Consider the following 26,624-nt stretch of genomic DNA (forward strand, 5'->3'; position numbering starts at 1 on the left):
CTACTTCCCGACAGCCTCCGGGCGCCGTCACCTGCAGCGCCACAGAGCGCGGGAGGACGCTCTAGCCGCCCGGGAGACAGCGAAAGTCTTCCCGGGCTGCGCAGGACCCGTAGCCGACTCGGAAGGGGCGGGAATTCAGAGCGTCGGGGGAGGGAACATCCGGGATCCTCGCCAATCTGGGGCGGGGGCGGGGCGACGGAATGGGGCGGGGCGACGGAAGAGGGGCGGGACTCGTTCCCGGGAGCCGGACCTGGAGGCCCCGGCGGCGGTGGCGGTGGAGCTGGAGCGGTCGCCGCCCATCAGGCCGCCGCCTGTCGTCGATCCCCCGCGCGGCGCAGGGCTTCTCCCGGGGGCGCCGCGGGTTCGGAGGGTCGGCGGCGGAGCGCAGGTGAGGAAAGGCGGGAGGCCGGCCCGGGGCCCTTTGTGCGGTCTGAGCGGCCCCAGGGATGCGCGGGCTGTGAGCGGGCCTCCGTGTCCCTCACGCCGCATCTCAGTGCTCCAGGCCGGAGCAGACGCTTCGCCAGACCTCCGGTCCCCCGCGCTCCGCTCCGTGCCCTGCCCATTGCTGCATGGACATCCGCGCCCTGCTGGGCCCGGATGCTCCCGAGGGTGGGCCCTTTCCGAACAGCTCCTGCTGGTACTTGCATAGTTTCGCCCAGGCCGGCGTCCGGAGTGCCCGCTTTACCCCTCCCCTTCCTCCTCCTCCACCTCCTCCTCCTCCCGCGGCTTCTGCGCCGTGAGGCGTCGCCCTGGATCTGAGGCTTGGGCGGCAGGATCTTTGTGGGAAGCCACAAGGCGATCCTACAGGGAATGACAAGGGATTGGCGAAAGATCCGTCCCATAGTCCGTGGGGATGATGGACAAGTGGAAGGGGATGCCATGCCTCAAAGAAACATGAGGTTGACAAGATATAGTGTATTAGTTTTAAAACATTTGTGATGGTTCTAAGACTAAATGATGAGTTAAAACAAAAATAGCTATTTTCACGAAATCGCCTGCATTCAGCAGGCCCCTGCGGAATGCTAGTGGTAAGATTAAAGTTTTGAAGAATGTATTGATGCATCGCTCCTTAAAGCTGAGTTTCGAGAAGGGCCTTTGGCTTCCAGAAGAAAAATGCTTTAGTGGGTAAAACTTTGGTTCCTCGTTTCTCAAACAGGTGGCTTGAGGCCTGGAGTTAGGGAGCATTGTGTTACCGACTATGTGAAGCCACAAAGTAAACAAATTTTACTGAAGGAAACCACAACGGAACAGCTTTTATGTAAAAACAAGCGTGACTGTATTATGGAGTGGAAGCCAAGAGTTGTGTCAAGTGTTTGATTGAAAAAAAAACTTGGGACGTGGACAAAGAGAACAGATTAGTGGTTACCGGGGAAAAGGAGGCGTGGGGACTGGGCACAACGGGAGAAGTGGTGCCCCTATAATATGACTGACAGATAGTAATGAACAACTGAAATTTCACAAGGTTGTAAACTGTCATAACCTCAATAAAAAAAAAATTGGGAAACTTTCTTGAAGTTTGTCCCTAGGAGACTCTGCACTCAAGCTGGGGGGCTTCTGTTCAGTATCTGCCCTCTAAGGGTACTTAAATGGAAAAGTTTCTGAGGCACAGGGGTCTAGCCTTGTTTCCTTATGAACCATAGCTAGAATGGGCCCCAAACTGTTTATGGTATTTTTTAGTCTGTAATATTGCTGTGGACTTGAAAATGTTTTCTGTGCTAAATAATACATCAAAACTAATATTTATTTGATACCCAACTTAACGTGGTGCCTGTTGTAGAAAAACCAAACTGAAAATTTAGCTCTTGACCCAAACTGGAAGTAATCAGAAAGAGGGGTTAAAATTTTTTTCATTCTGTTCTTAACATTTAACCCTAAAAGTTCACATGAAAATCCAGATTTCTAGGTCTTTGAGAAAAATGGGAGGATCTGGCAGTCCGAGGCCCATCCCACTTGGCAGCCAGTTGGCTGAAGATGCATGCCTCCTGGATGGTATGCTGTCAGCGCTTGCCGCTGTTCCTCACCACTTTTTATTGCATCACACTTGACTTGATCCATCATGTCCATTACCAATCTGCATGATACAGGTATTTGAATTTGTGGCCCCAGGCTTTGCAGTATTGTTTTAAAACTGTCTTGCACTCTGTCATAAACGTAAGTCACCTTGACTTCATTTAAAAAGGAATAAGCTGCAAACTTTTTTGACCTCTTGGGATAAAAGATAGCATTTTCAGCTAACAAATGATCAAGAGACTTTGGAAAGATAGTCAGATGTGTACCTTCAAGAAAAATGGAGGAGAGGCCGGCCTGGTGGTGCAACGGTTAAGTTCCCACGTTCCACTTCTTGGTGGCCTGGGGTTCACCGGTTTGGATTCTAGGTGCAGACATGGCACTGCTTGGCACGCCATGCTGTGGTAGGTGTCCCACATATAAAGTTGGGGAAGATGGACACGGATGTTGGCTCAGGGCCAGTCTTCCTCAGCAAAAAGAGGATTGACAGTAGTTAGCTCAGGGCTAATCTTCCTCAAAAAAAAAGAAAAGAAAAATGGAGGAATCTTTAGAAATAACATTATTTGTGCTGTTAAAAGATACCATAAATGTTCTAATGAATGCGAAGCAGAAAGAAGTGCTATTACGTATTGTGTTATTCGCATTCGCTGATTTTGCATTCAAAATTAAGAGAGAAGTGAGCAATGTATAGAACATCCACAACCAATTTCAAGTGGCAGCCATGCTTTTGATAATACTGTGATCTATTTCATTTCTTCCCCAAATTTTAATTTATGGAAGTTTAATACAACTTTAGCAGTATTAGATTCTTTGGAACGGTGTGCTTTAAGAGCGCTGGGTAGGTCAGGCCAACCCAAGGAAGAATTAACTATCTTTTATTTGTTAATCTGGATTTACAACACTTGATTATTCCAGAGTGGATTAACTGATGGCCAGGCTCTGACCTCGCTCACTGCCCCACTGCCTTCTAACCCACTGACAATGAAGCTAAGTTTTCAAGAGGGAAATGATGACAGTTGGGGGGAAACAAGTAACTAACTGTATGTCTGTGTGTTTCTCTAATTGCTTTTTTTTTCTTTCAAGATTGGTGCCTGAGCTAACATCTGTTGCCAATCTTCTTTTTTTTCCTTCTTCTCCCTAAAGCCCCGCAGTGCATAGTTGTATATTCTAGTTGTAGGTCCCTCTGGTTGTGGCATGTGGGACGCCACCTCACCATGGCTTAGATGAGCGGTGCCATGTCCGCGCCCAGGATCCGAACCTGCAAAACCCTGGGCCACCAAAGCCGACCGTGTGTACTTAACCACTCAGCCACAGGACTGGCCCCTCAAATTGCCTTCTAAAGACAAATATTTTAAAAAGTAGGGTTACATACCATTTAAATGCTTACTTATTTAAATAACTTCCCAAATATATTTTATCTAGCCAATTTTTAATTTTCATTTTTTAACAGATGTTTGAGATTTCATGAATCACATATCATGAAATTCACTTTTTTGAAGTAGTTAATTCAGTGGGGTTTTTTTGTTCTTGTTTTGTTTTGTTTTAAAGATTTTACTTTTCCTTTTTCTCCCCAAAGCCCCCTGGTACCTAGTTGTGTATTTTTAGTTGTGTTTCCTTCTAGTTGTGGCATGAGGGACACCACCTCAGCGTGGCCTGATGAGCAGTGCCATGTCTGTGCCCAGGATTTGAACCGGGGAAACCCTGGGCCACCGAGGCGGAGTGCACAAACTTAACCACTTGGCCACGGGGCTGGCCCCTTCATTGGATTTTAGATATTCACAGAGTTGTGTAACCATCACCACTATCTAATTTCAGAACATTTTCATCACCCCCAGGAGAAACCCCTTACCACTTTGGAAAACAGCCTGGCAGCTTCTCTAAAGGTTAGAGAGTTAGCATATGATCCGTCATTTTACATTCATTCCCACTTAGCAGTGTATGCTAGTTCTCGTTTCTCCAAATCCTCACCTACGCTTATTATTGTGATTTTGATTATAGCCATCCTAGTGAGTGTGAAGTGGTGTCTCATGGCAATTTTGGTTTGCATTTCCCTGATGACTAATGATATTCAGCATGTTTTTATGTATTTATTGTCCATTTGTAGATCTTCATCGAAGAAATGCCTATTCAGATCCTTTGTTTTTAAATTGGGTTATTCATCATTTTATTATTGCATTATGAGTTCTTTATTCTAGATACAAGTTCCTTATCATATGTATGGTTTACATATATTTTCTTCCATTCCATGGGACATCTTTTCACTTTCTTGGTGCTGTCCTTTGAAACACCAGTTTTAGATTTTGATCAAGTCCAGTTTATCTGTTTTTTCTTTTGTTACTTATGCCTTTGGTGTCTGTGTTTTGAGACCAACTCTCTGACACCAAGTCAGTGTCCTACCGTTCAGTTCAATTCTGGAGTTTGCATCAGATCCCCCAAGTTAAAGGGCAAGATCCCCAGCAAGACTGCCGTTACTTCAGACACCAGCTGCAAGTAGGGTCCCCAGTCTCCCCACACTTCTGCCTGGCCAGCTACAAATTCAGGGCCTCCCACAACCCCCTCGGGGTCAATAATTCGCTGGAATGACTCATAACTCAGTAAAAGCACTATCCTTTATGATCACAGTTTTATTATAAAGAATACAACTCAAGAACAGCCAAATGGAAGACATACATAGGCCAAAGTCTAGAGGCACGGGTGGGATTTGGTCTTTGGAATCCTGGCATGTCACCCTCCCAGCACATTAATTTGTTCACTAACTGGGAATCTCCGCTAAGTCCAGAGTTTGTATATAGAGTTTCATTACTGGGCATGATTGATTAAATCATTGACTGCTTAGTTGAGCTTAATCTCAGGCCCTCCTCCCCTCTTAGGGAGATTGATCGGCCTGAGTTCCAACCCTCTCATCAAAGGATTGGTCTTTCTGGTGACCAGCCCCATCCTGAGGCTACCGGAGCTAGTTACCTCATTAACATAACAAAGACACTCCTGTCAATCAGGAAATTCTAAGGGTTTTTGAAGCTCTGCCAAGAACCAGGGACAAAGACCAGATATTCTTTATTATACGTCTGTGTCTTACCATCTAGCCACTTTAAAGTTAATTTATATAGCAGCACTCAGTGCCAAGGAGACCAGCTTGAAACATGCTGCCATTCTGTTTGTCGTATTTCACCTTAAAAACTTGACTGGTAAATATACACAAGCAAGTAGAGAGCTACTGTAGCTGTTAGTGATGTGATCTGTTCCCCTGCTTTAGGTTGTACCCTGGAAAGTGTGATCACAGAAGCGTAGGAAAAGCTGAGCAGTTTCTCCTGCAGAAATATTAAAAGGGTTTGTCCTCATGGTTGTCATTAATATAATGTGCAAAGGAAAAATTCCATTGCTACAACTATGGATAAATAACTGACTTCCTTTCTTATACTAGGGGTTACAGGGTCACGTTTAGGGATTTCTGTCTTAGGCATCCTCTATAGATGTAAAAGTTCATTTTGCTGCTTGCTCTACAAAAGATGCTTGAGTACCTAATATTAAACTTACAGAGAAATACTGTTCTCAGATGTCATTTTTACTCAGTATTCATTACTTTCTCTTTATAACTTTTTCATGCTTTATTTTTGATTGTGTTTCCATCACCTACAGTTAATACATTTATTATTTTATTCTGATTACAGGATTTATCTCAAAGGCTTGAATTACATTTTTAATTGCACACATTGAGACTTATTTTCAAAATACATCTTACAGGAAAGAAAAACCAATCATGCATAGTTCTTAGACAAATGGTTCAGAAAATCAACTTCCTTGCTGCGTAGTTATCCTTAAGTGCGTCTTACTAATTGCTTAAAAGTGGTGTTCAGGGGAGGGATACACAAATAAGACCTGGTCCCTGCTCTGAAGGGAACTAATGATGGTAGCTGGATGTGCTCACAAAGAAGGATACAGGGAAAGAATTAGGAGGGGGAGGATGCTGTGGTTTGTGTTGGGACCTTTGAGTCTCACCAGGTGGGCCTTGTGTGGTAAAGCTGGTGTAGAGAAATCTGATAGTGAATGTCCTTGCAACGGTATGCATCTAACAAAGGTAACTAATAAGCAGGAATAGGCAGGTTGAAGTACCACCAGAGCGTTTTTGTGAAAGCTCAATGAGAAGCTAGCAATGTCAAATGCAATGTAAAGATCAAGATAATAGAAAATTTTCTACTGGAATTAGCAATTAAGGTATCAGTCTTTGAGAAGCGTGTTAACCTTCTCAGAGTCTTTTGGATCGAAAGGCAGAGGTCAAAGCCCAGTTGAAGAGGGGGTGAGAGCGAATAGGAGAAGCAGCCACATCCACGGTGCCAGGAGTTTCGGCCTGTGCTGCACGCAGTGACTGTGAATCAGTCCCTGATGACTAATGGAAATGATCGCGGCATCTCTGGCACCACAGAGCCTAGGCCTGCACCAACATAAGCCACTTTATACCAGAGCTTTGTTTGGAAGATTGATGCTGATGTTTCCAACATGATTCTAATCCCTGTCCCCTCAGTCAGGGTCACAGTGTGAGGCTGGGCATTCTCCCATGCGCTTTTCCCCACACCGGTATGTGTTCCCCAGTCTTTCCTTGCTCCCTTACCTACCACACTGCCTCACCTAGGGAACTCCCTCGGTTTCCTTATGTCTCTCCCCGCTTAGTGAAGGAGGTTGCTCTGTGGGCCAGTCGGAACAAGGGTGCCCTCCCGCTCATTCTGTCCCCTGCCTTCAGGAATCCTGTTTCTTCAGGCACGCCCTGCCCTTTCTCTACTGTCCTCTGCTCTCCAAATTGAGTGTTTCAATGTCCTCTCATCTAAAAAGGTAGAAAGATTCATCCTCCAGCTCCCGCGCTCTCTCTTACCTTCTCTTTGTAACTTGCAGAGTAGTCTGCCTGGGAAGTCTCCTCTTGGCTGCCTGCCCTCCTCCTCTGCCTGTAATCAGGCTGTTTCTTACAGCACTCTGCTGCCGTTGAGTTTCCCCTTCATGCCTGTTTGCTCAATCAGTGCTCATTTTCCAGCCTTATTTTACTTGCTCTCTGAGCATTTGACGTCACCAGCCATTCACTCCTTGAAGTTCTGTCTCCCGTGGTCCATGATACCACTCCTCCCTAGTTTCCTGTAAGTCTGTGTGCCCCTCCTTCTCTTTCTCCTCTCAACAGGCCCCTTTCTCCCTAGCTCTTACCTGTTAATATTCACCAGCTTGTCATCCTTAGCCTGCCCCACAATAAACACGTCCAAGCTTGTATCATCTTCAAAATAAAATTTCTTGTACCTCGTGTTGCCCTTTAAGCTACTACCTTACCTGTCAACATTTCTTGAAACTGTGCCAGTATATTTAGACAGTTCCTTTTCTAAAATCTGAAGACACAGAGCAAGATTTCAGAAGCCCCTTTCTGGAATGGCTTCCCCCAAGCTTTAGATACCGGTCTTCCGGTTTGCCTTCTCTGTGCAGTCTTGCTAGATTATGAGACAGCAGTATTTCATCCTCCTCTGCTCACTCAGTGCTTTTCTGTTAGAACACTTAATTACTGTTTGCTTTGTGTTGTGTATATATTTCTCCCTCACCAAATAGAAAGTGATTTCCCTGAGGGCGGGGAAAAATTTTTTTTTGATCTTTTTAGTGGAACAGAAACCTCCGTCTTATCTTACACATAGTATATGGTAAACGCTGTTTGAGGTGTCTTATTGGTTGTACTCTTGTTTTGTTGGCCATGGGGAGAAGCCCAGTGCACTATAAGGTGTAGGCAGGAAGCTTGTGGCACCTGGGTTAACAGCTATACTGTAGTAAGAGTAGCGGTGGACTGATGAGGTGGTGGACGGTTGCTCCATTAGGAGGATAGAAAGGGGTATTGTTTCTGTCCCTTTCTAGGAGAGACGCTATCCCTAGTTCTATCTAGACAGCTAGTTCTAGTAGCTTTGGAGAGTGGAAGGAGGAAAGTGTGGGTAGTTACAGATGACATAAACTGTAAGTGAGCACAGTTAATAGGATGTTAATCAGTTAGGATGCTCTCAACTACACGTAACAGAAAACTTATAAATGACTTAAACAATAAGGATACATTTGTGATATATTAGGAAATTTGTAAATAAGGCAGTTCCAGGTAGCTTGATGATATCAAGGATCCAGCTTCCTTCTGTTTTTTTTCTGTTCTGCCGTCTTTATAAATTAACGTGTCTTCTTAAACTGGCCTCCTCATGGCTCAGGATAGCTACCACCACTCCAGACATCACTTGTAAATGTCTCAAGGCAGAAAGGGGAACATTCATTTTAAGAGCCCAAGGCCCTTTTTAAGAGTGAAGAAAACAGAAGTATTTCCAGCAGACTTAGCATCACACTGGCCAGAATTGTGATACATGCCCAGTGTCTATACCAGTCATGTGGCAAGAGGAGTGAAAGCATCACCTGGGAACTTGTGATAAGTGCAGATGCTTAGGCCCCACCCCACACATACTGAACTAAGAAAGAAACTTGGGGAGTGAATGGGACCCACCATTCTGTGTTTTAACTAGCGCTTCAAGTAATTTTGATGCACACAGTTTGAGAACACTGGCTTAGAGTAATCATGATTCATCCCTTGGGACTGGGGAATGTCCTGGCCTCCCTTAAAGGACGTAACGCCAGGAAGAGGATAAGAGAGAAGGGAGAGGGGAGGAATGGACTTTAGATGGGCCGGCCGCATGGCGTAGTGGTTAAGTTCACGTGCTGTGCTTCAGCAGCCTGGGGTTCACAAGTTCGGATCCCGGGCATGGACCTAGCACTGCATGTCAAGCCATGCTGTGGCAGCAGCCCGCATAAAATAGAGGAGGATTGGCACAGATGTTAGCTCAGTGACAATCTTACTCAAGCAAAAAGAGGAAGATTGGCAACAAATGTTAGCTCAGAGCCAATCTTCCTCACAAAAAAAAGAATGGATGTTGGATGCACAACCCAAAAATGTCTACACAGTTACTCAGGGAGTAAAGGGAATAAGATCTTTCTAAGTGTTGCTTTCCTCCCTCCGCCTTTTATTTTCCTCTGTCTGGGCCTCCACACCCCATGTTCAGCTGCCTGCTTAGTCTTTGAACCAACAAACTATAACTCAAAACTGTGCCCTTTTTTTTTTCTGAGGAAGATTCACCCAGAGCTAATATCTGTGCCAGTCTTCCTCTGCTTTCTATGTGGGTGGCAGCTGCTCTGGCCGCCAACGAGCAGTATCTGTCCGGGCCCGGGAACCAAACCTGGGCCACGGAAGCAGAGGCCTCTGAACTTAACCACTAGGCCATGGGGCTGGCCCAAAAAACCCTGCCTTCTTATTTGTTGCTTCTCATTATCATACCACCACTTAGTGAGCTTAAAACATATTTTAAATTAAAAGATTTTATGGCAGATTTTAATAAGCATAGATTAATAAATATTTTCCTTTTACCAATTTTACTATTTCTGTCTAGCTGCAATAACATTTTGCTTTTTGGTAGGTTTCCTAAAAGACAGAAAAATGGAGGAATCAGTACACCAAAAGCAACCGTTGAATGAGAAGCAGATAGCCAATTCTGAAGATGGATACGTATGGCAAGTCACCGATCTGAATCGACTCCACCGGTTCTTATGTTTTGGTTCTGAAGGTGGGACTTACTATATCAAAGAAGAGAAGCTGGGCCTGGAAAACGCCGAGGCTTTAATTAGACTGATTGAAGATGGCAGAGGCTGTGAAGTGATACAGGAGATAAAGGCGTTCAGTCAAGAAGGCAGAACCGCCAAGCAAGAGCCTGTGCTCTTTGCGCTTGCCATTTGCTCCCAGTGTTCTGACATCAGCACGAAACAAGCAGCATTTAAAGCTGTCTCTGAAGTTTGTCGCATTCCTACACATCTCTTTACTTTCATCCAGTTTAAGAAAGATCTGAAGGCAAGCATGAAATGTGGCATGTGGGGTCGTGCCCTCCGGAAGGCTATAGCAGACTGGTACAATGAAAAAGGGGGCATGGCCCTCGCCCTGGCTGTTACGAAATATAAACAAAGAAATGGCTGGTCTCACAAAGACCTATTAAGGTTGTCGCATCTTAAGCCTTCCAGTGAAGGTAAGGATAAGATCTTTGTCGGGACAGGGGCTGGGGGAGCGGGGTGCGCAGATACCCGATAAATAGCAGATTTTCCTTTGACATAAGACAGTTATGTGATATTTTCTAGAAATATTCTTTCATTCTCAGAACACACTGATGGGCTAATTCAAATATGTTGAATGCCAACCTGGAATTAAACACCTATCACAGGCAATCCAGAAATTAATAGTCAAGAATCAAATGCCAGATCTACAGGTTAATATCCTAAATCTTAAAATGTCACCCTGCTAGCTAGAGTGCTCACCCAGATGATTCTGGACTGTGAAAGCAGCATGGACGTGACTAAAGGTGTAGTAAGCAGGACAGCTCCTGCCAGTCGATGGCGAATAGCCAGGCTGCACTCTAGCCCCTTACCATTTGTCTCCCTCCCTGTCTCCCTAGGACATATGTTCCATGGAACCCAAAGGCTGCCTGAAATAGCGCTGAACTTAACAATTCAGGACGTTTCTTGTCTCCACGCAGTCAGCCAGGGCACCTGGTAACGTGGGGCAGTTTTTCTGTGTCTATGGGAAGAGGCTTCTGAGAAGTTAGTTGGATCTACAATAATCGCTTGGTCCTTTTCATAAGGGAAGTAAGAAAAGCTTTTGGTCAGGAATCATTTAAATTGGGGACTTGCGGAGGCCGGCCCGGTGGTGCAGTGGTTAAGTGCACAAGTTCTGCTTCAGCGGCCCGGGGTTCACTGGTTCAGACCCTGGGTGCGGACATGGCACCGCTTGGCAAGCCATGCAGTGGCAGGTGTCCTATGTATAAAGTAGAGGAAGATGGGCACCGATGTTAGCTCAGGGCCAGTCTTCCTCAGTAAAAAGAGGAGGATTGGCAGCAGATGTTAGAGGTCATCTTCCTTAAAAAAAAAAAAAACTTATCACCTACTATGGATGGGCACTGTTCTTAAACATGGGACACACAGTATAGGAATTAATTATTTTATATACATTGTGTGCATTTTTCCCCACTTTTTCTTCGTCTTTGAATTTTTTTGATGGGGGGATTGTTTCTGGCACACCAAAGTTTGGAATTTTAATGAAATCAAATCTCTCCATGTCTTTCTTCATAGGTTTTTGTTTTGTATTTGGTTTAGAAAGGCCTTTTCCAACCTAAAGACATAAAAAGACTTACCTGTGCTTTTTCCCTAACATAGTCATGGTTTAATTTTTTTACTTTTAAATCTTTGGTCCAGTAAGAGAAGAAGAGAGGGATCCAGCTTTCTCTATTGAGACACTACGTGGCGGTGTGGACCTACGTGCTAGTTCTAATCAGAAAAATTAGTTTCTGAATTTGTACAAACAGCTATTCTGGGTTTTTAATTCTTGGTTTGTCAAATGAGGAATTAATAAATATTCCCTAAGCTTACTCCCACATTTAATCCTAAATTTTTGAGGGCAGAATTCATCCTTGAAGCCTTGTAATAATAGCAATATGTTTAGGCATAAAAGATCCCCAGGCTTCTCAGAGTGAAAAGAATTTGGAAACAAACTAAGCTACTGATAAGTAATATTTTAATACCTTAACTGAAAAGTGTATTTAAAACAGATAAAACAAGTCAAAATGTGATTCAAGTAATCAGGTATTTATTGTGTACATACTGTGTGGCCAGCACAATTCTAGAACTTTGGTAGGAGAAAAATAATAAGAAGATTTTTTCCTTCAAGGAAATTTTATTTTAATTGGAAGGACAAAATAGAAGACATGCTCACATGAAACATTTAATCATGTAAGACAATGTAAGATTTTGTACTAAAGTCTGGAAGATAGCAAGTCACAATGCTTTAGAAGTTCCTGCATATTAGTATTAACTTTTTTTTTCATTTTAAAGATGGGCACCTGAGCCAATCTTTTTCTTTTCCTTTTTCTCCCCAAAGCCCCCCGTTACATAGTGTGTATTCTAGTTGTGAATGCCTCTGGTTGTGCTATGTGGGATGCCGCCTCAGCATGGCCTGATGAGCAGTGCCATGTCCACGCCCAGGATCCGAACTGGTGAAACCTCGGCTATTGAAGCAGAGCACGTGGACTTAACCACTCTGCCACGGGGCCAGCCCCTAGTATTAACTTTTGATCAAATTATCTACATTAGAGTTCAGAAATAGCACATAGGCTCAGTCTGCCTTAGAGATGTATTGGCCTGCACAATATTTTAGAAAAAAATGAATTCTTTGCCAACATCGCATAAAAAAACAATTATAAGACATCACATAAAAATCCATATTCTGGCTTCTTTTGAAAATACATTTTTTTGGCAACACTAAGCCAATACTTCACTAAAACGTTTGTCAGGGCACACTGTCTTTAGTTCACTGCAGTCCCACACTCTCTGTTGTATCACGTGGCCTGTTGCATTTACTTCTTTTACCCACCTTTCCCCCATAGACCTTTGAAAGTGATAACTCAGTTCCCCCTCTCACTCCCTGATTTACAAAAGTGGAAGCTACGGCCTGGAGCGGTGACACAGCCATTTATTGGCAGAGTGTGGGCTATAGCCCAAACTTCCTCAACCCTAATCCAAAGGTCTTTCACCTGTTAAAAGAAATTGTAGAAGAAATGCACTCATTGTGTTTCTTCTTTTAAATTAGGCCTGTAATACTTTCTCAGTTATTAAAAAAAATTACAAATTACCTACCTACCCGTCCGCTTGCACTTATCTCTGCTATTCATAACTGCGTATTGAGCAGCTGAAAGGGACAAGTGAACGTGAGATGAACCGAGATAGTCTGCACTTCTGTGAATTGTTCTGAGACTGTGGACCTGATTTAGGCACTGTCTACAAAGTTTCTAATGCTAGTGTCTCAAAAACGAAGAAGCTCTGTACAAAAATGACTTAGGATATAGGAGTTTTTTCTCCAAAGTCTCATATTGAAACAGTTGTGATGGAATAAGCAAAATTAGTTGACTCCATTCCCTTAAATATGTTATAGCAGTGAAACCAGCATTGCGGTTCAAAGAAATGAACTCCTGTGTATCTAGTTAGGCCTATCACATAATGTCAACATGTTCTATCTTTTACCTAGTAATCCCACATGCCTTTTCCATTCTTTATTTTGTTAAAGGACTTGCTGTTGTGACCAAATATATTACAAAGGGCTGGAAAGAGGTCCATGAATTGTATAAAGAAAAAGCACTTTCTGTGGAGACTGAAAAGTTATTAAAGTATCTGGAGGCTGTGGAGAGAGTGAAGCACACAAAAGATGAACTGGAAGTCATCCATCTAATAGAAGAGCATAGATTAGTTAGGGAACATCTTCTGACAAATCACTTAAAGTCTAAAGAGGTAAGTAAATTATAATATGTTACAGCGTGTGTTGAAACGAATAATTTATGTGTTCAAAGGATAACTATATATTTGGATAACTATATATTCATTAATACTTTGTAAGAAAAATTAAAATATATCTTGAAATTAATGTTTATTTAGAACACCACCTAACACTGTGCCCAGATGTAGTTGTCATTCAATAAGTGTTAGTTCCACACCACAAAATATGCTGGTTAATTTGACTTGCTAATTAAAAATAAATAAGTAAAATTCTTTTGTGGAATTCCTTCATAAAATACATTTCACTTTCTTACTCTGATAAAGAGCAAGTTAGTTTAGTTGATAAGCCTTTGACCAGTTCACACAAATTTTCGTTTAGAGAGTGCTGTGAACCCCAAAAGAAAGCCTTAGAGAACACATCATTAATATTATTATTGATGTAGCTATGTTGTACTGATTCATTTCCTCTTAATTCCTTATGTGTCTACCTACGTTTTTGCAATAGATCTGGAAAGCTTTGTTACAAGAAATGCCTCTCACTGCATTACTCAGAAACCTAGGAAAGATGACTGCCAACTCAGTGCTTGAACCAGGAAATTCAGAAGTATCTTTAGTATGTGAAAAACTGTGTAACGAAAAACTGTTAAAAAAGGTAAGCATTACCTTCGTTAGTTACTACTATTGGAAGAAGTTGGCGCCTAAATTTTAGAAGTACAGGCAGCACATTTTTTAGGTATTCTGAGACTTTTATCGTACCAAATTGCATTTTGACTCTAAAATCTAAGATTAATATACCCTCGTTTTTTTCTTTATTAATATTTATTAGCTATAATAACAAAAATCTGACATGTAATTACGATTTTTCGTTTCAATTTTGCATTTCCTTTCTGTCTTTATCTTGTTTCTAGGCTCGTATACATCCATTTCATGTTCTGATTGCATTAGAAACTTATAAAACAGGTCACGGGCTCAGAGGAAAACTGAAGTGGCGCCCTGATGAAGACATTCTGAAAGCTTTGGATGTCGCTTTTTACAAAACCTTTAAGGTAATGGTTTGACTTTTGTTTTAAAATAAATGACCCAATTAGGGTTTAATATCTTTTGTAAAAACGTATTTTAAAGATAATATTAATAGTTTACCCATTTTTGATTAGATATTCATTTGTTTTTCCTTAATTCATGTGAAGGTGGGTATATACTTAACATTATAAGTTTATGAGTAAAGTATTTCTTTCTACCTGTGGGCAACAACCAGTTATCCTTAGATCATTTTGACAAGTTTTTTTTATTTATTTATTTATTTTTATTATTCCTTTTTCTTCCCAAAGCCACCCGGGTACATAGTTGTGTATTTTTAGCTGTGGATCCTTCTAGTTGTGGCATGTGGGACTCCGCCTCCACATGGCTTGATGAGCAGTGCCGTGCCCACGCCCAGGATTCGAACTAGCAAAACCCTGGGCCACCAAAGCAGAGGGCGCAAACTTAACCACTCGGCCACGGGGGCCGCCCTGTGCAATAGATTCTTAAATATGACACCAAAAGCACAGGCAACAAAAGAAAAAGTAGGTAAATTGGACTTTATCAAAATTTAAATCTTCTGTGCATCAAAGGACACTCAAGAAAGTGAAAAGATAACCTAAAGAATAGGAGAAAATATTTGCAGATGATATATTTGATAGGAGTTTAATGTCCAGAACATATGTATTAACAACTTCTACTATTCAACAGTAAAAATACAAACAACCCAATTCAAAAATGGGCAAAGTACTTGAATCGACATTTCTCCAAAGAAGATATACAAATGGCCAAAAGCCCATGAAAAGATGCTCAACATATTAGTCATCAGGGAAATGCAAATCAAAGCCACAGTGAGACAACACTTCACACATAGTTGGATGGCTCTTATCAAAAAGCAGAAATAACAAGTGTTGGGAAGGATCTTGAGAAATTGATACTCTAGTGTATTGCCGGTAGGAATGTAAAACGGTGCAGTCCCTGTGGAAAACAGTTCGGTTGTTCCTCAAAAAGTTGAACATAGGATTACCATACCATCTAGCAATTCCGCCACCTGTGTGTATACGCAAAAGAGTTGAAAACAGGGACTCAAACAGATCCTTGTACATGAATGGTTGTAGGATTAGTCACCTTAGCCAAAGGTAGAAACCACCAAGTGTTCATCAGCAGATGATGGATAAACAAATTATGGTATATACATACAATGGAGTATTCAGCCTTATGAAGGAAAGGCATTTGAAATAGGCTACAACATGGACGAACCTTGAAAACATTATGCCAAGTGAAATAAGCCACAAAAGGACAAGTATTATATAATTCCACTTATATGAAGTATCCAGGATAGGCAAATTCACAGAGACAGAAAGTCAAATAGAAGTTGCCAGAGGCTAGAGAGAGGTGGGAATGAGAAATTATTATTAATGGGTGCAGAGTTTGTATTGGGGATGATGAAAAAATTCTGGAAATAGATAGTGGTGGTTATATAACATTGTGAGTGTACTTAATGCCACAGAATCATACACTTAAAAATTATTAAAAAGTAAATTTTATGTTATTTGTATTTTAATGCCACAAAAATAGTTTGTGGCTAGAAATTCCCTGTTTACTTCATGAGGAAAGATTTAAAAAGCAGGGAGATGGTAACTTCCTCACATAAAATTAGCAACTAAGCTATTTTACTTTGTTTTACCTCTAGTGAAAGCTAAGCATTTTTAAATACTTCAATTAATTGATAAATCAAAAATCAGGCTTTTGGGGCCAGCTCCGTGGCCGAGTGGTTAAGTTTGCGCGCTCCGCTGCGGCGGCCCAGGGTTCAGATCCTGGGCACGGACATGGCACCGCTCGTCAGGCCATGTTGAGGCGGCGTCCCACATCCCACAACTAGAAGGATGTGCAACTAAAATATACGACTATGTACTGGGGGGGTTTGGGAAATAAAGCAGAAAAAAAAGAAAAGGAAAAAAAAAAAGATTGGCAACAGTTCTTAGCCCAGGTGCCAATCTTAAAAAAAAAAATCAGGCTTTTTATCTTAGAGTCTTTCAAATGAAAGATAAGTAAATATGATTTGTTAGAAGTTTAATCTACTTAGAATTTCTCTGATTGCTTTTAATGATTGTTTTATTTTGTGTTCTCTCTAGACAGTTGAGCCTACTGGAAAGCGTTTCTTGCTGGCTGTTGATGTCAGTGCTTCTATGAACCAAAGAGTTTTGGGCAGTATACTCAACGCCAGCACGGTGGCTGCAGCCATGTGCATGGTGAGGACACCTCAGACAATTGAGAATGTTTCCCACCCCACAAAATGTTTACTGTGGGGCAAAATTATCAAGTTAGATATCATCAAGAGTTATATTTTCACTTGTTTTTGTCATTTCAGTTTATTTAGCACATTTTCATTTCGTTTAAATGTCATTTTCGTATCTAAAGATAATTAAAAATAAACCAAGTTTAAAGTATATTGTATATATACTTAAGTATATTATATAATTGTATATACTTGGGTCTGTTCAGTATTGTAGGTATATTGAAAAAGCATGTCTAAAGAAGAATCAGAATAGAAATTTTAATTTTACAACAAAAGATTAAGTATTCATAGTATTTTGAGGAAGTAGATAATGCTTAGAGAAGTTATTAATGAATATAGGAGTTAAAAGCTCAGAAACTAATAACAATAGTCAGGGACCTTTGGTTCTGGCCGCTGTCACTGAATGGCAAGAAATGAATCTTAGGCAAGCTGCTTCACTCCTCTTCTGTGGCTTTATTCTTTATTTAATAAGATGAGAAGAATATGTACTCTATTTGCTTCAAAGGATTGTTGTGGAAACCAGTGTCTTTGTAAGTTTGTGAAAGCACTTTTAAAGCTATACTCCTGTTACTGTGTAGTTCCAAAACACAATAAGTTTAGAATTAAAATAAGCATCATAGAGTGTTTCTTTCAAGATGAAGTTTTATGAACTTGAGGATATTGTATTTATTTTCCCACAATCTGCTGAAAATTACTACCGTTGAATTTTTCAGGTTGTCACACGAACAGAAAAAGATTTTTATGTAGTTGCTTTTTCCGATGAAATGGTACCATGTCCATTGACTGCAGATATGACCTTGCAACAGGTTCTAATGGTTATGAATCAGGTATGAAATTGTTTTATTAAGTTTACTTAACATGTATAATAATTTTATGTCAGTGTCATGCTGGATATTAATACATTTGTGAGAACAAATTGTTTCATCTCAATTTTCTCATGAGCACAAAATCAAAAAAATATGTATGAGCTTTGGGAAGGCCTATATATTGGCTCTAAACAAAATGACAATGTAAAAAGTAGTATTTTTAAGTTTTTGATTATTTCCGACATCTCAGTATGGAAAGTAGAGCACTTCTTTTATTCGTATTCATGTTTCTGATTTAGATCCCAGCAGGTGGAACCGATTGCTCGCTTCCAATGATCTGGGCTCAAAAGACAAATACAGCTGCTGATGTCTTCATTGTCTTCACGGATAATGAGACCTTTGCTGGAGGTGTCCATCCTGCTGTTGCTCTGAGGGAGTATCGAAAGGTAAAACAAATTCTAATATTCTTTCTCCCCCGAAATAAGACTCGATTCTCAAACATTCACTATGTATTCCCAAAAAACTGCTCCTGAAGGTAGTTCTGTACCTTTGCGTAGGAATACAGCTCCAGTTCTGGACTCAGCAGTAGTGGAAAGAAGAAAGTATTGCCTACACATAGATAATTTATTTCAACCAGTTCCAATGCTATGCATTACTAAGACTACCCTTTGCAAACAGTATTTTTGGTAATAATCAAAATGTTTACTTTACCTTAACTGTAAATTTTTTAATGATTCAGTGTGCTCCTTGAAAAATTAAAGTATCATTTGTGAGTTCTGTTAAAGGACTACATAAAATTAAAGCAGAGCTGTATAATCTGTGTCTTAAGTTTTATGGATGTTTCTGTGTTTTAATCAGTGCTCTCCAGTTGAGCTTTCTGAAATGATGGAAACGTTCTAAATCCACATCATCGAATATGGTAGCCGTTAGTCACGTGGGGCTGTTGAGCACTTGAATTGTGGCTAGTGTGACTAGGAGTAGAAATAGAACTTGACCCCCAGGAGACCTGCTGAATCAGAAACTCTGGGGGTGGGACTGTGTTTTAACCAACGCCTCTGGGGATGCTGAGGTATGCTTAAGTTTGAGAACAAGTGAGAATAGAATTTGGAGTCAAGACCGCGTGGGCTCTGGGTTCTGAGCTCTGAGTCTTTCTCTTTTAGTAACTGTGGACCTGAACACATTATGTGACTGATAGATGTCATGGTAGTTAATAGTACTATGAGCCTTTTAGGGTTGTTAGAACAATTGCATTGGATTAATTACTTGAAGAGCTCATTATGGCGTCCGACATAGTGCACACTGAGTGAGTGGTGGTTTTTCTCAAGAACTCGATTATTTTAACCTTAAATCATAGCTGTACAGAACAAGTTCCTGCATGTGACATGTGTCTGTTACACATATCAGAGTCACAGACCAAAAATTAATAATCCCAGGGAACTATTTTGTTATATTTATATATACCCACACACACTGTCCCAGTGTTTGATATGTTGGTAAAAATGTCTGATGCCCCTGAATATCCTGACAACTTTCATGAGTACAGAGTCCCTAGGCTGCTCAGGAATGTATTCTGCGGCCCATAGAACAAGTAAGAATATAGAACCAGAGAAGCAGGAATTTCAGGCAGGTTCTTTACACAATTTTATTTTCTATTCTCAGATCATATAGTCTGGCCCTTGAAAGATTGACAAATTTTATGGGCAGGGAAAAAAATTGACTTTGTAATGAAAACTTGTGATAGAATTGAGTGTTTTAATTTTGGAGGTTATTTGCTTTTGCTTACGTATAATTTTTTTAATATGTATTTTGATCTTTTCCTACAGAAAATGGATATTCCAGCTAAGCTGATTGTTTGTGGAATGACATCAAACGGTTTTACCATTGCAGACCCGGATGACAGGGGCATGTTGGATATGTGTGGCTTTGATACTGGAGCTCTGGATGTTATTCGAAATTTCACATTAGATGTGATTTAACCGTAAGCACCAGCATGATCTCGGAGCTCCGTTGCCATCAGGGATCTCACTAAAAATACGAAGCTCTTCCCAGCCAAGCATAATTGAATGCAGGGTGATAAAAGGATGGTAAAGTATGTGCATAATGGAAAACTTACCTTACCAAAAACAAAGGGAAGGAAACAGAAGACGACCCAAAGTATTTTCTGTCTACTAAACCCGCTCTTGGGAAATACTTCAGAATACACTGTAGCTGCCTCTCTCTGATGGAGAACTTCTTGTTGCTGGGCACTGTAAATAGTCACAGTTGTTCTTTGCATAATAACCACATTTGTACTTTAAAGAAGTGAGAGCCAAAAGTGTAAGTAGTTTCATATCATGTCACTTGTTTGAGAATTGCTTCAAGTTTTCTTAAATGTTTTCATTGGGAAAGGACAGCTTTGATAATGTCCATATACTCTGAAATGCACTGGACCATTTAACTGTGATGGAACACGAAACTCATCTGTAAACTTTTATACCGAGGAGGTTTAAAAAAAAAAAAAAGATATTTGATTAAATTTTGAATGAGTTTTACAAATTCCATTGTTTTATAAGATCACATTAATAGCAGCTTTTTAATTCAGTGAAAAAGATATTTTGTTTCCGATGTCTTGTTTACACTTGATTGTTACCATTAACCAGAAGCCCCTTGGAAACCCCTGAGAAAACACTCTAAAGTTTGTGTCAGCCGAGGACGTGTATTTGGTTTGCTTTTTGTTTGTTTTGGTGTATTTTATTGCTGTGAGTGAGGGGCGTGACTTGACAGTTTCCTCTGAATTATAACAGCATAGCCACAGGTACTCACACTTTCCTTTTTTCATACTATTAAAACAATGTAAAATATTTCAAGCATTTAACTCCCCCACTCATAATCTGAAAGTATGACAATTAAAATCTCAACTATAACCAGATAAGCTTTTTTCTTACTTTAAAATAAATATTGTTCTAATTACTTTTAGCTATTTTTTTAGCCAATTGTAAATGGGTTTTAGATATTTTCTAACTGTAAATGTGTCAGTGGCCTCCTAGGGCTTTGTCCATTATTCATTTGTGGCAAAACATTCTTTTTTGATAGTGTAAAAAAATCAAGCTAGGTCTTTCAAGTTTGAAAGGCAATTTTTAAGTAGCATATTTTCCACTAACCAGTCTGTAAGAAATTTTTTCTATTTTATTTGTGTATATTAAACTTCTTTTCATTACACTAAAGTGCATTATTTTCTTAAGCACATACCTCTTCTTTGTGGGGAGGTTTAACTGTTGAAATGCCACTATCTTTGCTCATAATTGTATCATGTTTGTCTAAGATAGCTTATACATAAAACTCAAATTTTTATGTATTCTTTAAATATTAATTAAGACTTTACTGGGTCTTTATAAAGCCCTTTTCACTGTATGAAAAGTCAAACTAGTAAATGTAAATTATAGCCATTTACATGCTCGAGCAGGTTAGAGGTTTTATGTTTTTGGGGCAAGGGGGACTTTTAGTGGTGTTCAAATTTGTGTGGATATTTTCTTCTGTTTCATCGGAAATTTGGGCTCTAGGAGTGACAAGAAAATGTTCCTCTCAGAGTTGTTTGACATATTTATGCTGGCTCTGATATGTAGCCATTCCTTCAAGGCAACTGGTAGCAATTGATAAATGTTGTGATTTCCCTGAGAATGTTTTGGTCAGCAAAGCTAATAGCACCCCCCGCCTCCCCCCCAAAAAATACATTTCTTCTCATGTCATTCTGTTTTTAACCCTCTTTGTCAAGCGTGGGATTTAACGTATTAGCTACTTTTGATACATTAAAATATTGTGTTCAGATTGAATTTCAAGTTTAAAGAACCTAATAGAATTATGTAATAGTTTTTGAATTCTTTAAGTACACCCAAGATCTTCTTAAATTAAAAATTATAACATGATCAAACTTTTTATTCCCAAGAGAAATGTTTAATGGAATATAGTATAAAAGTTTATTTCCTTCAGTTATGTACTATTTCTATAGTGCTTTTAGACGTGTTCACAAGCTAATCTGAAATCCATCAGACAAGTCAGATTAGATGTGACCTTTTTGAAGTATTTAGGTAAGTCTAATTAAATAGATTAGGATATGATTTCAGAAAGAAGAAAAAGAATACTAAAAGCCACCCCAGAAGGTAACTATTTTCAAATCATGGAATTTTAGAGGTGGGAGAAACAGAAATTTAAAAGGTAATTTCTTAATTTCAGGATCCGAGGTCCAAGAGAGTGTGGCTTTGGAACACTAGATCTGGAAATCTGGGTCTCTTCATTCCCATTCCAGTATTCGTTTCCCCGCAAAATGGAAAATATTGACTCCCAAGAGTAGGGGATAAAATAGAGTTATTCAAGACTTTTGTCTTTCTAGGTATTAGGAAATAATGTATATACATGATTGCTTTAGGAGTAGAATGTGGAGAAATTGTGACCATGGATACTTTTGCAGTTCATAGTAATCCTCAAGCACAATTAATGTGTTAAGAACCTGTGTTGCTATATAACATAATCCTATAGAAAAAATAAAAAACTTGACCTCATTAAGAATAAAATGTACTCAAGTGATAACGAAGTTTTATTTTCTGAATTACTTTTAGGATTACTGCTATGTTAATATTTAGGGAAATGTTTTAAAAACAATCCTAAGAAAAATAAACTTTGTTTCCTAGAAAATATGTACATATTTTCAGGATATAGCTGTAATCAGTAAAACAAAAACTAATCTTATGATCCTACTCTTCCTTGTTAGTTGAAATTTCTTGGAAATTCCGCTTATTAACACTGTTATATATTATTTAGTTTAGTAGCTTTTAGGGAAACCTTAGCGAGGGAGATGCTACGAAATGGCATTTAGTGTTAGCCCTCTGGAATCTCTTTTGCTTTATCTAATTTACTGTGTCACTGTAGACAGCCCATTTAACCTATGGGGTTCAAGTTTGCTGTCTTTAAAAAGTAACATCTGATGATTGGATCATAGAAGAATCCATGAATTAATATTTGTATAAAAGTTTAAATTGGGAATAGGGCTTGCAATACAAATTAGAACTTTTTACAAATTAAAAACAATAGGCTATGTATTTTGAAAGAGAAAATGTCTTAGCAAAATAGCTCAATAGGCTCAATAATTTTTTAAAACATTCCTGTTCTGAGTGGAAATGTGGAAGAAGGATTTTCACAGCAAAGCTGAGTGTTGACTAAGCAGTCATTGATCTCTGATCAAGAGGAGGAAAGAGTAGGTTCCAAGTCTAAAGTCCCCTTGGATAGACCTAGAAAAGCAAGCTCATCCTCTAAATGAAGAGATGCTGTTAACAAACATTTGCTTAATCTTTTAAAGTAACTGGTCAATCTACAAATGATTGAATGTCATTTGGGCAGGCTGTTTTTCTCATTTTCTGAGGTTTTGCTAAACCAATATAAAATCCTTTTGGAAATTTAGGGCAGGTTTCCTCAATAAATTTGAGAATCTGACAGTTTATGTAAGAGACACCTTTAAAAGCACAATAAAACTACATGTCAACAATAATTAAAGGGAATTCATTGTGATCACTTAGTGGATTGATTTTAATTTGACCTAAAGATGATATACCCACAAGTACAAATTTCTTGTTAAGTGATGCCCTTAGAGTAAGTAATCAAAAATGAAAAATTCTAGTCTTGTATACCACGGGTACCACGGGTTTGGGGTGATTTAACAGACATAGCTCCTCCAGAGAAATGTCATAGAGCCTCAATGTAAACGTACAAGGAAGCATTAGGAAAAATGATAAATTGAGCTCTGAAATTAGTTGTATTTACTGTATAGATTTTAGTTAGTACTTCCCTCTTATCTGCCTCCCAGTGTCTCTTATGTTGAAAGATTACTTTTATAGCTCTATTTTTATTTTCCACTTCCTTTCTTTTGACATTTTAACCTTCTGTTTCTTGTTCTAGTCTTGCTCGACCTGGGTAGTAGAAGGAATGACAAGGAAGTCACCCATATTTAGGGTTGGGATGAATCTTTTGCAGATTACCTTTTGTTCCATATAGATTTAAGATCATATTTTTTTCAAATTAATAATGGGCAGGTCTCTTGGAACAATAATTGGATTGATATATTCTCTCCCCAGATTGTTATATTGTACACCTTTTGTATTAGATGTTTGCAGAAATTTTGTGGCCTTTGAGTAAGATCAATTATTCAGACTTTGTTTGCAATTATAGATGTACCTAGCCCTTAGAAAAAGCACTTAGAAAAAGAAATAACTGAATACTCTTTCAGAATATAGCGTGTCTCAATGCTTCTATTTCCATAACTGTAAAGACCGCGCCGTCAGAATCTTTAGTCTTCTGAACACTTCCATTAGCTTATATATTCGTGGCTTGTAGCATAACAGGTCTTGTAAATAATTTGTATTGACATTCAACTTTTTTTTTGATTGGTGGATTTTTTATTTGCTAATTCTGTGGTAATATTTTTCATGCAGAAAACTAATGTAGTTAAGCATACTGTTTGAATACAATTACAATTAATGACAAGTTTTTCCTAAACCCTGAAAATACTAAATTATATTGGGAATTACTAGAAAGAGACATAAACTAGAGTTATGTTGCAAAATTCTATTACTGAAATTAAAGTGATACTTTTCCATGAGAATGAATTTTGTAAATACAATGAAAATACACAAAAGCTGTTTCTGAGCCTAAAGAGATTTTGCCATTTGCTTCTATTTAATTTAGCAGCACCAGGATTAATATTAATTTTATGAACACAAGTGGTAATATTTAATTTTAAAATATATTTAAATTTCTGTACTTTAAGAAGTTGTCAGAATTTGTGCTTGAACAAAAGAAATAGTAAGTTAGCTACATTTCTGCTGGTTTCACTTAATGAACACTTGGATTCTTAACGGTAGCGAATGAGGTTAAAGCCTTGCTATTTTATGTAGCGTCACCACATATAACTGACAGAGTGTTATATCAATACAAACATTGTATTGAAACTTCTCTGCAAATTACTTGTTAGGCTTTATGTGTAATTAAACTGTTTAGAATCCATACACAGCCAAATTAAATTTAAAATAGTACACAATTAATAGTAATCAAGAAAAAATGTTTTTCTTGCACTATTATTCTGAATATGGACTACAGATGATTTGGTGTGGTGTGACAAGACATAACTTTTGTAATGCTTTTGAGTTATATTTTCTTCCTTTTATTGCCAGCTTCTGATAATGAAGAAATTCTTCAAAGGGATGACAGAAATGAACTCATTTTTTAAAAAAAAATTGGTTAAGGGAGAATTGTTATAGTCTAGTTCTAAACTGTCCATTTGCTTTATATAAAGGCTTTGATTTCCATAATTGACCACTTGATGAGTATTTAAATTACACAAAATAATGCCTGCTTAGAATAAAATTTAAGTATGCAAGAGCCTTAAAGTGAAAAAAATGAACCTCTGACTGCCTTAAAATATGACTAGCTCTCCAACCAGGCATTCTAGTTACTTTCCACTGGGTCTGTCCACTAAGTAAGGCCTTAATAGCATTAGTGCTTCTGAAGTCCAGGGCTCGAGAAGTCTTTTAGAGCTTTCACTTTTACATCATGAATGGAGATTTAACTCTTGAGTTTTAAAACCTGATTGCACATTAGTAGTTTGAGCACCCATTAACAGGATAATCTGGGTACGCGGGTGTGTGACACATACATGTCTGTTAACATCAGTAATATTTTGTGGTAGTTAAGGTTTTTTATTGTTTTGTAGAACAAATTATCCAAGCAGCTGGATCTTATGTCACCTGATCTCCAAGGACCAAGTTGCATATTTAAACACTATGAATGAAAAATACAGTTGTACAGTTCCAAAAATGATTAATTTTTTAAGGGAATTTTTCAAGACAAAAGGCAAATATTTTGTTCAAGCCTACAAGCAAATTCATTGAAAGAAGTAAATATAGTTGTAAAACATTGCGACTGTTGTAATAAAAAGTATCCAGGCCAGTGATTCATTGAATTATATTCACATTTTTACAATCACTTTGCCTTTTAAAGCAGGGATATTTTATAAAACTGAAAGAAAACTAAATTGTCAAGCTGGTGCTGAAAACTCTATAAAGTTTGATTCATAACAAGTTTCATTTCAAAGGAAAGGACCCTGGAAGGAGGCGGGGGTTTCCTGGGTCTGTTGATAAACTCACTGAGGCTTCGTCGAGTCTTCCAAGCTTGCACTGTAAATAATATACCTAACAAAGTAATTTTGCTGTCTTCTGATAGAAAATGAATGAAACACTAATGTATTAAACTTCTTTGATGATAAAGCAGTTTTCACCAAATCCGAGAAATGTTGACCTTCTCTCCTTTCTAGCCTTGCAAAATACCGTAGTGAATATAAACCGTTTGAGACATGGAGGCAGGTGGGCACTGAGTGAACTGGTTCTGGTCAGTTGTATTATTGTAGAAAACGATAGATGTACCAAATAAACTCTATGCACAGCAAACAATTGTCTTTTTATTTCTTTAAAGAAATAAGAATTGTAAGGTTATAATATGCTTTATAAAAGCTAAGGTTCTTATAGTCATATTTGAATAAGAGGAAATTAAGTTTTGATAATTAACATTGGCCTTATAATGCCTCTAATTGTGTATGCCTATTATTTAATTATTTTAAATATATGTGGTTGGGGATTCTTTTCCAGTGGATTTCAATTAGAGGACCAAAACAACTGAATTTAATCAAAATGCACGTTCTTGAAAGAGTTTTAAAACAGGATGATTTTGTGGAAAAAAATCTACTCAAAGTTGCCAACTGGGAAAAGTTATGTTAACACCAAAAGTCAACTATGCAAATAAAAATCTTTTGTTTCAGTGCCAATTATCAGGAATTTCTTTTCTCTCAGAATTCCCATAAAACTTTTCTGAAAAGTTATGAGATCTGAGCTGTAGGTTATGCAGAAGGGTAAGAGCAAGTTACATCAGAATACACCTACCAAAACTTTGAATATTTGGTTGATTTTATAGTTGTCGTATTAAAGATGACAAAGTCAACAGTTGTATGGAGAAAGGGAGATTGCGAACTATACATTTCTATAGATGAAGAAAACTAGACTTAAAAATTTTTAACAGTATTAAACCTTATCAAGACACCTGACTTTTAAACATATTATTCAAATGATATTTTT

At 38.9% G+C, this 26,624-nt stretch overlaps 2 protein-coding genes across 6 annotated transcripts in view; one reads left to right on the plus strand and one right to left on the minus strand.

The window, feature by feature from the left end:
- The window catches only part of UCHL5 (ubiquitin C-terminal hydrolase L5), a 40,976-nt gene extending 40,302 nt beyond the window's left edge, over positions 1 to 674 (minus strand). For 2 of the 4 annotated variants that reach the window (XM_070602335.1, XM_070602333.1), the window contains exon 1: positions 32 to 251. The gene's annotated coding sequence lies outside the window, so the exon portion shown is untranslated. Of the gene's footprint in view, positions 1 to 31 lie in introns of all 4 variants that reach the window. The other 2 variants (XM_070602336.1, XM_070602334.1) reach the window with 2 other exon arrangements.
- Positions 190 to 26,317, plus strand: RO60 (Ro60, Y RNA binding protein). Of its 2 annotated transcripts, XM_070602331.1 has the most exons (10): positions 251 to 388; positions 9,465 to 10,064; positions 10,488 to 10,584; positions 13,148 to 13,368; positions 13,859 to 14,005; positions 14,262 to 14,399; positions 16,506 to 16,622; positions 17,383 to 17,496; positions 17,775 to 17,921; positions 19,299 to 26,317. In XM_070602331.1, exons 5-10 carry the CDS (start codon positions 13,883 to 13,885, stop codon positions 19,449 to 19,451), a joined length of 792 nt encoding a protein of 263 aa, XP_070458432.1. In that variant the 5' UTR covers positions 251 to 388; positions 9,465 to 10,064; positions 10,488 to 10,584; positions 13,148 to 13,368; positions 13,859 to 13,882; the 3' UTR covers positions 19,452 to 26,317. The 2 variants fall into 2 exon arrangements, with proteins under 2 accessions (XP_008540971.2, XP_070458432.1); XM_008542749.2 differs by lacking the exon at positions 10,488 to 10,584 and having other exon boundaries at positions 190 to 388.
- Positions 26,318 to 26,624: the final 307 nt, after the last annotated feature.

This window comes from Equus przewalskii, chromosome 31 (genome assembly GCF_037783145.1).
Source record: "Equus przewalskii isolate Varuska chromosome 31, EquPr2, whole genome shotgun sequence".
Classification (NCBI taxonomy): domain Eukaryota; kingdom Metazoa; phylum Chordata; class Mammalia; order Perissodactyla; family Equidae; genus Equus; species Equus przewalskii.